Source organism: Brachyhypopomus gauderio, chromosome 2, assembly GCF_052324685.1.
Source record: "Brachyhypopomus gauderio isolate BG-103 chromosome 2, BGAUD_0.2, whole genome shotgun sequence".
NCBI lineage: Eukaryota > Metazoa > Chordata > Actinopteri > Gymnotiformes > Hypopomidae > Brachyhypopomus > Brachyhypopomus gauderio.
In genome coordinates this window covers 29,027,360-29,041,466 of record NC_135212.1, presented here as the reverse complement: position 1 = coordinate 29,041,466, position 14,107 = coordinate 29,027,360, and the positions used below count along the sequence as shown (strand labels likewise).

The 14,107-nt window shown below is 40.8% G+C and overlaps 1 protein-coding gene across 1 annotated transcript in view; it reads right to left on the bottom strand.

Annotated features, from left to right (window-relative positions):
• Positions 1-14,107, bottom strand: part of slc12a1 (solute carrier family 12 member 1) — a 48,500-nt gene that overhangs the window by 22,693 nt on the left and 11,700 nt on the right. The window contains exons 10-14 of the mRNA XM_076993641.1: positions 7,273-7,424; positions 6,973-7,080; positions 5,680-5,803; positions 5,430-5,531; positions 5,117-5,272 (exon numbers count right to left, since the gene is read on the bottom strand). Of these exons, the coding sequence (XP_076849756.1) occupies positions 5,117-5,272; positions 5,430-5,531; positions 5,680-5,803; positions 6,973-7,080; positions 7,273-7,424 (642 nt within the window). The remainder of the gene's footprint in view (positions 1-5,116; positions 5,273-5,429; positions 5,532-5,679; positions 5,804-6,972; positions 7,081-7,272; positions 7,425-14,107) is intronic.

Sequence of the window (14,107 nt, the reverse complement as noted above, 5' to 3'; positions counted from 1 at the left end):
ACTTTAAAATGTTGAAAATCCCCATAGGAATAACTACAAGTTAGAGTGTGTGCAGTCAAGCAAAAATCTATAAAACTGCTGTAATACTGTTGTTAAATCCTTAAACCTTCACCTAGGAGCTCCATTAAAATTTTTAATGGTAGTTTTAGAGTTATGAGCATGTGTTTGTCCATAGGCACAGAAAACTGCCCCATTGGCTCCCATGTAAATTTCTCAAAATCAAAACTGGCTTTTTTACAATTTGGCTCTGTAACTTGTCATAAATCAGAATGTACCTGGTAAAACGACACACAATTACACCAAAACCATCAACAAGGTGTCCTCTCTCCGACCATCTCTTCAATTAAGTGATAGGTTAAAACTACTAAGGATTGTTTGGAGGGTGTAAATCAGACTAAAACACAGCTTTTCTATTGAGAGAAGCAGTATCAGAGTGACAGCTATTTTTGAATGTCTCTACCCCCCCCCCCCACACACACACACGCACATATATCTCTCTCATACCCACTCCACACACACACACACATCTCTCTCATACACACAACACACATTTACACAGACAGACATACATACATTCCCAGACACCATAACACACACTAGACTCTACAAACATACACTCTAACCCTCACACAACCAGTGCACGCTCCCCCCACACACTCTCACACACACACCACTCAGACACACACATACATCTCTCATACCCACTCCATACACACCACACACATACATACATCTTTCTCACACACACACACCACAGACACACACATACATACACATACCTAAGGAGTTGTTGTCATACCCACTGCACACACCCACCACAGTGTAGGCACCATGCTGAACCAGCAAGTGGCAGTACCAATGGCAACACATTGAACAAGTTTGCTTTGACGGAAGAAAGGGGCTCCGTCCGAAATGCCATACTTCCCTCCTGTTCAGTATGCAGGGGTGATAGTGGGAAAAATTCCTGAGCCTGAACTTTTTCTGAGCGGGGGGGTGGGGGTGGAGTGTTAGTGTACCATATTTAGAATATTTAATAATTAATCTTTAAATTAATTAATAATAAATAAGTCAGGTAATCATTATAGTGAAATAAAAAACTAATTTCTATTAATATTCTGAGAAAATGCTGTAACCTAAAGATTTAGATTAGACACAATATGTTAAAAACAGGCATGATTAATTATTTATTATGTTAGTAGTATGTTCGAGGTTATGAAAAGTGCCCAGTCGCCTACTGAAAGAATGCACTGCTTTAACGTTTGAGCAGAATGTACTGCACTGAAATCTAATGCCTACTGCTTAAGTACGGCATTTCAGATTCAGTCAGGGTGTGGCTAAAGTATGTGGTATCCAGAAGTTTAAAGAGCCTGATCAGCCATCCATTTCTCTCTCTCTGGTTTGCCCGTCACGGAGGCTAGACTGATTTAAGAGAGGTTCCGCCATTTCTCTCTCTCCGGTTTTCCTTATTACAGTTTTTCTCGATTGTTTACACACTAATACTGGTAATTGAGACACAATGACCACAACATGTAACTATTGCACCAACCCCCTGAACCAATTCTACTAAACTACAAGCACAATTCCTGTTTTACACTCAAATTGCAGTTCTAAAACACACTTTTTTCCAAATACTACACACAATTTTCTGCATTTGGCATAATTTTCATGAAGAAAATCTCTTGTTTTCACAAGGAACACACTGCTATTCAAAATTCTAAAGTTAATTGTCCTATTATGCACACTGACTCATCACATCAGCAAACACCTGTCTCACATGTTTACAATCAGCAATCAGAGCTTTAGCATAAAATGGCAAAAGGTGAGCTCTTCTGTTTTGGAGCAATGGATGCCAACATTGGAAACAGAGGCAGAGCCAGAGGAGTGAGAGTAAGAGGAGGAGGACGAGGAGGACGAGGACGAGGAAGGCCAAGGACCGTAATCTCTGATGAGATCCGAGCCACTTTGGTTGACCATGTGGTCAACCATGGTCTAACAATGAGGGAGGCTGGGCAAAGAGTACAGCCAAATTTGAGTAGGTACACTGTAGCATCCATCATCCGGACTTTCCGTAATGAGAACAGGTAAGAAATCAGCACTCAGTAGGAAACTGCAGGACTGCATATCAATACAGTACTCAATGAGTACAGTATTGCCTGTGGACTGTTTTGTAGGACTGTAAATATAAATATAAATGTTTCAAGTATTTGGGAAATGTATTCCTGCACATTATTTACAGTATTTTACTATTTGTATTGCAGAACTGAAAGGTTACCACCACGAGGTGGACGGGAACGTCTTTTGTCTCCTGAACAGGAAACTGAAATCCTGAACATGGTCCTAGTAAATAATGCCATAACATTACGGCAAATACAAAGAAAAATAATAGAAGACACCGAGATCTTTCAAAATATTGATAGGGTAAGCTTATCAACGCTGGACTGTGTCTTGCGCAGAAATAACCTGAGGATGAAGCAGGTCTACAGGGTGCCTTTTGAACGCAATTCAGAAAGAGTCAAAGAACTGAGATATAACTATGTGCAAGTAAGTCCTATACAATCTCACAACTGATGTATACACTCAACACTGTATAAATTATACATATTTCAGTATTGTAATCATAATGATTGTGCTTCACAATAGTGACTCCTCCATGTCTATTTCTGATACTGTCATGTGTGTTGCAGAGAATCCTTGAGCTAGAGGTGGTTGCAGTGGAGCACCAATTCATATTCATTGATGAGGCTGGATTCAACCTCACAAAAAGACGAAGGAGGGGAAGGAATATCATCGGCCAGCGTGCCATTGTTGAAGTTCCTGGCCAGCGCGGAGGGAACATCACTATGTGTGCAGCGATTACCCACCACGGCGTCATCCATCACCATGCTACCCTTGGCCCCTACAACACTGCCCATCTAATCACATTCCTCGACACCCTACACAACACACTCATTCCACCAGATCAGATAGACGGTCCAGAGCAGCTCAGGTACGTTGTCGTTTGGGACAATGTAAGTTTCCACCGGGCTGCTCTGGTTCATAATTGGTTCACTGCCCACCCACGCTTTTCAGTTGTTTATCTCCCTCCATATTCTCCATTCCTCAATCCTATTGAGGAATTTTTTTCTGCCTGGAGATGGAAAGTGTATGACTTACATTCACAAACACGTATACCCCTTCACCAAGCTATGGAAGACGCATGTGGAGATATAGCAGTTGATGCTTTTCATGGCTGGATTCGCCATGCTAGGCGATATTTCCCCCGCTGCTTGGCCAGAGAAAACATTGCTTGTGATGTGGATGAGGTGCTGTGGCCAGACCGAAACACAAGAGAGGATGCAACATAGTTTTTTTTTTTTTTTACTGTAACTGTATACAGTAAATTCTTCTGTTTTGTATGAAGGCCACTGTATGTGCAACTTTGTGTTGGGTGGGATGTACACTGTGTACATTGCTTTTGTGGGAAAAAATAAAATATATTTGTTACTGTATATGTGTGTTCTGAGTATAAAAACACTATTCTAAAATATTTTACAATGCACTTATGTATTTCCTGTCTGTAGTAAGTGTAACACTGCACAAAAAAGGCCAAAGTCATTATGATGAATGGAGAAGAAGTGTTTTCCATTCATCATAGTGTTTTACATTGAGCACATCAGTGTTCAACCAGTTGTTATAAATGTCTATTCATATGATGGTTTGTGTGTGTCATCTGAGAACAAAATACCATTTTGAGAAGATATAATATTGTTCTGACTGTAAAGTTTCATTTTGAAAGAGAACTGAGGGGTTTTGCCCATTGTGTGTGTGTTTTTCTGATTTGTGTGTAGAGTTTTGAGAGTATGAGGCATGCTTTCAGACAATGTGTGTAAACAATCGAGAAAAACTGTAAGAGCACACAAACTTTGGTACGACTAACAGCAAATGGAGGGGGGGGGTTGAGGAAACCCTACATTGTGATTAAGAACAGGGCTGCCCTCGCTGACACGTCACACGCATCGCCGTGCGCAGTGCCCTAGTGCATGTACATTTAAATTGTAATGGTCCAATGTAGGTAATTTAAAAAACAGGACATTTCCTCACTTAAAAAAACAGGACAGGACGTGAAATACGGACATGTCCCGGGAAATACGGACATTTGGTCACCCTACATTCACATACAGCCGCGCTGCTCTACTGTTCAAAGTTGGCGCCATTTCAGTTGCTTTGTTCTCCATAGGAGAACTGAGACTACAACTCCTGTCTCCTCAAACATGCACGCCCGCACAAGCGCGCACACACACACATTTACTCTCCTCCCCTTTTTACACATTCACACACACTAGATACTGAGTCTTCACTGTAAATATACTGATCCTTGTTGATGCTGTTTGTGTTTTAGAATAGTTGGTTGTAAATAAATGTATCATTTATTTTCACCAAATTGTCTGTAATATCATTCAAAAGTGGTTGTTGTCAAAACCTCCAAACAATTCACAGTTAAATCCTTCAGATACCAAACCATTAATTACCCTTAGTTGATAACTAAATGTTGTGGTTCTGGTATAATTAGAATGAGACCGATTATAAATTAATGTGACTGATTAACAAATTATAGGATTAGTAGGTGAAACCCCTACAAAAGACACAAACATACATACATCTCTCTCATACCCACTCCACACAGACATAAAGGTACCTAAGGAGTTGCCATACCCACTCCACACACACATACACATACCTAAGGAGTTGTTGTCATACACACTGCACACCTTCATACACACAACATATGCAACATACACACCATACATACTACACTACCTCATACATTTTTCCAACACATCTTCATACACACCACATCCATTCCCCTACATCATACACAGCTTAATACACATTAGACTCTACACACATTACACTGTAATCCTCACACAACATGCAACTCAAAACTTTCCAGACAGGGCATTGACATTAAGCTTCCTCACTTAGGGGTATTGGCCATAAACTTAGTCAGGACAGGGCACATCTTTTCAAGCCCTCTTGTATTTCCTTCAGGAAATGCAAATCTAGTTATTATTAATACATTTTTACAGACATTATTACCGGTATATACTTAGAATGAAAACATGTCTTAAATTCCTACCTGGCTTCTTCACGGTAACATAGAGGTAGAGGAACAACTCTATACCATAGGTGAGAAGTGCAGCCCACCAGTTAATGACAAACATGACAGCACAGCACAGCACAGCCCCAAACAGAGAAAGCCACATGTTGTAGTATTTATACGCCGGCCTCCAACCTGTACAAACATACATGTTACACTTGAAATCATCACACATAATACACAAAAGGTCTTTAACAAATTGCATTTTACACTAATACGTCTAGTTGTGTTAAACAAAACAGTGCTCACATTAATGTCAGTGAAAGGTTGGTGTAGGCTGGAGGATACAGACCTGGAGACTTAGCGTATGAGGCATGGAAGCAGGAGAAGTTGATTAGAGCATATGAGGCCAGGAAGAAGTTGGAAATGATGGGAGCAATAATATTTAACTCCGCTAGAAAGAGAAACCGAGAGCAACACAGCAGTGATCAATCATTTAATTATCTTCTAAAACTTAAAAACACACAAAAAGACATTATCAAGCCCCTTGTGAGCAGACTGAGAACTGTCAGATGGTTTTAGTAGTGTGTTATGAGGCTCACCAATGAGGATGAAGGCCACAGCAATGATGAAGGTGAGCACATAACCGCGAATAGGCTCATTATTTTTGCCATGACCCTTGGCAAAAAAGTGGAGGGCCTTGTAAATGTTGTCCTTACACAGAGCCTAGAAACAGAGTAGCAGACATGCACATTTTTAAAACTTGTGCTGTGAACTGGACCCTATTTAATCTACCTACCTCGTATATATTACTTCATGGATCATTGCCCAGTCCACACAGATCTCTAATCTCTCCACATCCTTTTATCCTACTCCAGCTGTAGGACCACAATTGTGCCAGTGGACTGGCTAGCAGTGTGTGAGGATTGGATACTAACTTTCCAACATGCTAGTAAAGTTCTCAGAGTAGTAGTGAAAAACTGATGTTGTGGTAATATAGTGTGTGTAATAAAGTTTTTAAAAAGATATGGCAAAAAATCTCATTTACACAATTTCCATTTAACTATGTAATCAGGCCAAGTCAACCATTCAAGTTGACAGGATTTGAATACTGAAAACTATTAGGATATTGTTACATTTTATCACAGGACAACAGAGCAAATATGCAGGCCAACTATTCTGTGATAACTTTGAGTTTATGCATAGTTGCATTTCTGCATATCAGGAAAAGTATATATGTATGCCAAATGTGTCACATTACAGCTCAAGACCTCTCCCTTTGGGCATGTGTATGTGTAGTTTGCTTCTGTTTGTGTCCATACATGTACTGTATTTCCTGTGGGTGTGGTTATGTGTGCGTAACACACATTTGTCTCATTATCATAATGTGTCATACTGGGAGCTTGTTATGTATCAGGTATGTGATGAAATTAGTGAACACATGAGCCAAAATTGATGCCATTTGAGAACTCAAAATACCAAAAAATGAGCACACAAAAAATGTACGTGATTTTCTTTGTTATTTCATGACTTCTATTTAGTACATCATAAACATGTTAAAGTAATTAATATACACAATGTAGTACATTGTGCACACAAAATAAATACTGTCTATACTACAATGAGAAATCTCTAGAAAACGGATATGGGGTAATTTTGAATAATGTGCTTTCAAATAAGCTTCTAGATTTATAGCCTCTTAACACCAGTGCTGTCATGTAAAGTCTCCATTATCAATTTTAGCCATGTTTTGGGGCCATTTGTAGTTTTTACTTTTTTGGATACTCGACCATTTCAAATGCAAATCCCTAGTTTGCAGTGCACGAGTACTGCTGCTTAACAAAGTTTGCTAGTGTGTGAAGATGTCATTGTGCAGTGGTGTACTGCTCTTTTACCTGGAAGACTTTAGGAGCACTGACAAGAGAAGCAAGGGCTGAGGAGATAGTAGCCGAGAATGTTCCTGCTGTGATGAGGGGTCCAAACCCAGATACCATTGTCATAACCTACACACATCCCACATACAAAGAAACAGAAATTTATGTCAATTTCTTCAATATCAATACCTGCAACATCTACAATTACAACCCAATGTCATCAGATCTCTTCTCATGGTTATCCTCTTCAGACACACCCAGTTACTGTTCCAGGTTAAACCATCTGGACTTTTTTTATATTATGACTGCTTGACCCCTCACCTGAAAGTTGTTCATGAGACCGTACTTGCATTTCATGGTTCTGCAGATGGAGAAATCATAGCCAAAATTGCATGCAGTGGAGAAGTTGCATGAGGCCCCTGGTGCGATGGTGTCATTCAAGTTTCCAGTCGCATCACGGACAACTGTACCACCTGGTGTAGGATGGTCAGAAATTCATGTCACTAAGAACCTGCATCTGAAAATTCCACCCTATCATGATCCTGTTATAACTGCTTAGAAATATCCCAATACATAAATGTTGTAATTCCTAATATTCTAAGAATAGAAAGGAGTCCACTGATACCAGGTCTATTCCACAGGCACACGGGTGCCTGAGAATGTGTGTGTTGTAGGATCATTCTTGTGCTGTGCTCTTTGTGTGTGTGTTTATTAAGTGTTTGTCTATGGAGTGGGTTCATTTGTTGATGGTAATGTACTTTGATAGGAAAACTGGTAGAGGACACAGTGATGTGTAAACTGCTCTGGATAAAAGCATCTGAATAATTATGAATAATGTTAGTATAATGTCAGGGTTGCCAACTCTCATGCAATGAGCGTGAGACACACGCATTTGACTGTCTACACACGCTCACACGCCACACATCCGATTTCTCACGCCGAAAAAAAAATCTAGTTTATTTATCTCCGATCTACATCTATGATCCAATAAGTTACTAGTTCGCTCTGGCGCCAACCACTGGCAAACAATCTATCACGATATAATACTTAATTTGTGTCCATTTTTTCTTAGCACTTTGCTACACTCAAGCAAAGTTTGGCAACTTCATATACCTTGTATATTTACCCAAATAGCACCATTTCAGTCAGTCAGTTTCTTACCAAACTGTTTATGTAGCAACCAGCTTGTGCTGCAAGATTTACTTCATTAGTGTAGCCTATACCTGCTATAGAGGGGGAGCAGGATACTGAACTGTGAGCGGTGTAGCATCGGAACAAGTTTCATGAACTCCACCTAGCTTTGTGCACCAGTTGGAAACAAGTGCATCCAGAAGTGCATCCGCTACAAAGTTGGAGACAAGTGCATCCAGAACTTCGTCCGCTACAAGTGAGCTGTTGACCTACTGGATAGCCCGAACTGCTGCTTCAGCCAAACGCAAGTGAAGTTTGAACCTTTGAGTATCTCTCCAAAGGACTTTTCTGACACATTGAATCACTTTACGTCACGGGATTTGCGCAAGTGCACCAACGAAATGGGCCCCAACGTTATAAGCACTTTCACACACTCGGCTAGTACTGTCTGGTGTTTTCCTAAGGGGATTTGAATGTGTTTGGATGTTATTGTTTTTTTTTTTATGTTTGTGAATTTGACGATATTTTACTTGATGTAAAAGCAATTGGTAGAGCGATTACTAATTTTGAGAGGGTTAGTATAGGAACTTTCTTATGGGAGGAGCTGGATTAGTTTCTGTATTGAAATGGTAGTTTTTCTGAGAAATATTAGGAAACTACTGAGGACTAATTTGTAATTATTTATTTTTGTTTTATTTGTGTTAAAATAGTTTAATCAATAGCTCCAGTGTTTCTGTCCATATGGGTATAATGTGGTTCAGTGTTTTTTTAAGGGATTCTATATTATTTACCATCAAAAGGGTAAATGCCATCGAGGTAGTCCAGAAATACAGGAGTATTGGTGTAGCATTTGGAAGTTATACTGAACCCAAAACAAGCATTCCAATAAAGGCAATAGTATAATTTACTCCTTTTCATTTGCCAGAACTTGCATTTCTGATCCTACACTCTTCAACTTGCTTACTAGATTCACTGCCCACACACTTTCTCAAAAAAAATTCCCTGTAGCAATTGACTACATTTAAATAACTTTTCCATGAACACTGGCTATGTACCTAAGTCACCGATATTAGGAGTAATCAGATCACTTATCAAAAAGGCTAACCTTGTATATGTCAGATTACAAACTATAGGCTGATCTCCAACCTTCCCTTTTTTCCAAGATCTTTGAACAAACTCTAGCTCAGCAACTAAGCTCACACCAGAATCTGATCCAGATACACAAATTCTTTCTGTCTGGGTTGAGGCCTCATTAAAGTACAGAGAAAGTGCTGATCAAAGTACTTAAGAGTAAAGAGAGGTGCTTCTATTGATCACATTACCCTATCTTAGCTACATTACTTTGGCTCCCATTCAAATTTTCTACTGATCATAAAATACTTCTAATGACCTACAACGCACTGAACGGTCTTGCCCCACAGCATCTCAGCGAATTCCTGCTGCACTATGACCCAACCCATCTGCTTAGATCAAAAGGTGCAGGCTCTTTATTATAACCTAGAATAAGGAAAACTGCAGGGGCCAGAACCTTTTCCTATAAAAGCTCTCATGCTATGGAATAACTTCCCTGTCAATGTTTGGTAATCTATGGGTTCATGGGCATTAAGAGTTTTGTGGGATATTACAAAAGTGGGATATTATGCTGTCAATTCACCTCTTTTGTCACTCATGTTTGTTGACAGAGTTCTGATGCCCCAGGGAGACCTCATACCCATGCAATCTTCTGGCTCCTCCCTTACAGCTGTGCTTCTGTGTCACAGTGACAGCTCCGGACCCCTCCATGTGGGTGTGTTGCTACGTTGTCTGCGTGCAGTTATGTCCATGTTTATAGTTCTGTGGGTGTGGGTCGTCTGTGAGCGTGTTCGTAGTCTCACCTGTGCCTTGTCTCGTGATCACGAGGGTATGTGTTCATCACCTATATAATGTGCGTTCGCCCAATGTCTTGTGCTCGTCTTTGCCCAAGCTTCGTGCCTGTGTGAGTGTCATTTCAAAGTGCTTGCGCTGCCGCGCTGAGCTTCACGTTTTGTGTGAATAAAGTTGTGTGTTGCACCAGATCTTCGTTCATCGTGCCTGCCTCCTCCGCATGTCACATTCTGATTACAACTTAAAGTGGCAATGAGGAAGGTCTTTTGAAAGTTTTAAAAAATGTATTGGAAATGAACTTCAGTATTTCTGCATATACCCGGAATAAGACGTTCTGTAACGTTTCATACCGGCAGGGGTGATGCAGGTGCAGGTTTTTGAATATTTATTAAAACACACAACAGAACACTAAACAGAAGCAAAGAACGAAGTACAGGGGAATGCAGACAATGGGGTGATAATAAACTTAAACGGTGAGAACAAGCAATTGACAAAGTGACAAACTCGAATGCATACAAAACGTACACATAACAAGAAGAAAATGCGACAAAAACCAAACGATAAATGAAACAGCAGAACGAACAAGGGCAATGAAAAACTAAGAACAAACCAAGAGACACACAGGCAGTGGTGAAACGAACTACATTGACAGGGAAACAACTGCAAACACCGAAGAAACACAGAACGAGCTAGGAACGGGAATTGCGGGGAAACAGAGACAACGAGCACTACAATGACAAATGCTACACAAACCAGAGACAAGGAAAACAAGAGCTACACAGCAAAATCACCACGTTTACGTCATTTTCGGCGCGCGGACCCTCGCGCCAGTCATGACGCATCAAGTATAAACCTAGCTTAACTAACGAGGGAGAACAGGGCTGGACAAAAGATCAACTTACATACAATGACCGACAGGGAGACAGGGGAAACGCAGGGAATATAAACACAGACTAAATGGGAATTAAACAAGACACAGCTGGGAACGATAATAATAGGGATTGACAGACTGAGGGGAAACCAAGGAAACGACAAAACAAGGTGGGGCTAGGATGAACGACACCTAATCCTACTCCTGATGTGCTGCTGTTACTCGTCTCAACATGTCTCAGCTGCTATGGCACCTCCCAACACCCCCGATAACCCCCCCCCCCCCCCCCCCCCCCCCTTCTTCACCCCACCTCCATTGCCCTGGTCAGATATTTGTATGCTGTTCACAGTGCTCTGTGTCCAAGCACATTAATAGAGTGGCAAAAGAAAGGAAAAGATGTGGTAGAAAAAAATACAAGCAATAGGGATAATCGCACCCTGGAGAGGATTGTGAAACAAAAATGTGAGGGGATTCGCAAAGACTGGACGGCTGCTGGAGTCAGTGCTTCAAGAACCACCACACAGACGTATGCAAGACATGGGTTTCAGCTGTCGCATATCTTGTGTCAAGCCACTCTTGAACAAGAGAAAGTGTCAGAAGCATCTCGCCTGGGTTAAAGACAAAAAAGGACTGGACTGCTGCTGAGTGGTCAAAAGTTAAGTTCTCTGATGAATCTAAATTTTGATATACTTTGGAAATCAAGTTTCCAGAGTCTGGAGGAAGAGAGGACAGACACAGAATCTACATTGCTTGAGGTCCAGTGTAAAGATTTCAGTCAGTGATTTAAACATTCTTCTGTTGACATATAAGGCATCAAGCCTTCAGTTAATATTCTACATGTGAAGATGTGGAGCTTGGGGGGGGGCAGTCATTGAGTCTTCTGGTAATCTGGAATGTTGATGCTGTCCTCTCGCTATGTCATGTGATCACTAGTTGCGACAATGACTTAGGTGGAAAGCAATGTCTCAGTGAGCCGTCATGACTGTGGTCACATCCAGGCCCCTCCCTTTAGTTATGTTGTTATAGATACACATGCTATTCACTGGCATGTGAGCTATGTATGTCTGTTTAAATCAATCATTGTTTAAATTGATGTTCACATACTCAACCTGTATTTTATATCATGGTTGCATGCTTCTACCAAAGACAATTCTATACAAGCACCTAGAGATGGTCTGGCTTGCCAGTGGATGTGGTCTTGGTCCACTGAAGGTCCACTGAAAGTTTCTTCCTAATCCCTGTCATCTTAGGGACTGTCACATAGGGCTACGCCCCCCCCTCTCTAGCTGTCGCTTCGGATTCCTGCTCCTCGTGTCTGTGTTGTTCCCTGCTTGTCTGTTCCCATGGTTTCCCTCCATCTGCCATGCCCGTCTTATCAGTGTCTCCACCTGTGTCTTGTTAGTTCTGTGTATTTATAATCCCTGTTTTTCTCTAGTCAGTTGTCGGTTGTTTTGTGGATTGGTGTTTTTTGTGATCACGGCTATTTTGTCATTTGCTATCTCCATTGTTCCGTCCACTTGTTTTGCTCTCACCTGTTCTGTGTTACCCTGCCCTGTTTGTTCAGTATGTCACTCCGTGTTTCATGTTCTGATTCTCTGGATAATCTGACCTATGCTTTTCTGTTTGACGACAAGTTTGGAATTACCTTCATTAAATCTCGCGAGCTGCGTTACAGTGACTTTTCCTTTGCCGCTGTTGCCTCTGGCTTGCTCAGTAGCGAACCGTGACCATTAAACCTGGGCTCGCTCCCATCCACACCCCCCCCCCCCCCCCATCGAAAAAAAAGTTTCCTCTCCTAATTAACTGCAATTTTTAAAAAAAGCTGAGATGACAGTACAGCTTTAGAAACGCAATAAACAATAACATCTGTACTAGATTACTTCTTAAGCAAAACAAAATAAGGTTCCAACAAAATAAGGTTCACAGCTCCGTGTTCCTCGGAAGCGGAATATGTAAACAACGCGCATGAGGACATCAAAGGAATTATTCAAAACTAGCTAGCGGTGGTACGCTAACGACAGCTAGCGGCACCACAGCAGGTGGAAATTATCATACAGTTAAGCCCGCCCACTAAGAAGGAAGATATGATTGGTCAATTTTACTGTCATTTGAAACTGGTATTGCACTGAATTATAACTACCAGGCCCTCTGGAAACGAACAGCGGGCATCACAGTCCTGATAGGGGGAGACACAGGCTCACAGGCTTCCACTTAACCCCTCACCTTCCAACACAGATTGAATAGACACGGGTGAATAATTTATTTGCTTATATTTTTGTAATTGTTTAGATGTCGATTGTCAAACTGTAAGTAGATAAAATAAAATTGGATAAATTATATTATATATATTTATGTTTTAAGAATATTTTAGGCTCTCTGAGAGGGCGTAGAGGGCCCTGACGGTTCTCCACTGGGCTTGCTCATTAGGGATCTGGACCCATACTATTGTAAAGCTGCTATGTGACAACATGTGTCGACTTTGACTTTATTTATTTATGTTAAATATTAAATGACATGAATTTTTGTGACACCCACTGGTGTCACAGTCTTGAATTGCAGGTGATTACGGCAAAATTACAGAGATATGAGCGAAATCGATTAGACTGTACAGGGTTTATGTTAACAATGTAATAATGCTAATTTATCAAAAGGACAATTTTGAAATGAAAGGAGGGATTGGATCCAGTGCAAATATATCTTTGCACTGGATCCAACTTCATAACCCTCCTTTCAATATATATATGAATATATATAGCGCTGCTGCAGTCAAATGACCGGCACTCAGCGCTAGAAGTATATGTCAAACAGATGCAACGCTTCTAGTAAGATCTCACGGTGGTAAAAAAAACAGCGCTTGATGCTTCTGTTGTTAAGGACCATGGTATCCCTGTTCTTAACGCAGCACCATGTCCGGAACACTGCACGGTTGTTAATTGTTTCTCAAGGGATGCTTTTTAGTGCTACACCACTAAGCACACATGCAACAGAGCACAAATCTAGCTTGCTGAAAACGAAGGACGTTCTGAACCACAAATTATCCCAAACATTGAAGTAAAAGATGATGCCCCAAAGGAACTTTTGCCAAAGAAAGGAGCCGTGTCTGTTGTCAGGAAGTACCGTATTTTCTCGACTATACAGTGCACTTCAATATAAGCTGCACCTACAATGCTTTTTAAAAAATGGAAAATGTTTTATAAGCCACACTGGGTTATAACATAACTGAACTGATCAGTTTCTGAACGGTGCATTTCATGTGTGACAGTTTTGGCTTTCAGCCGGTGTTGTGCCGAA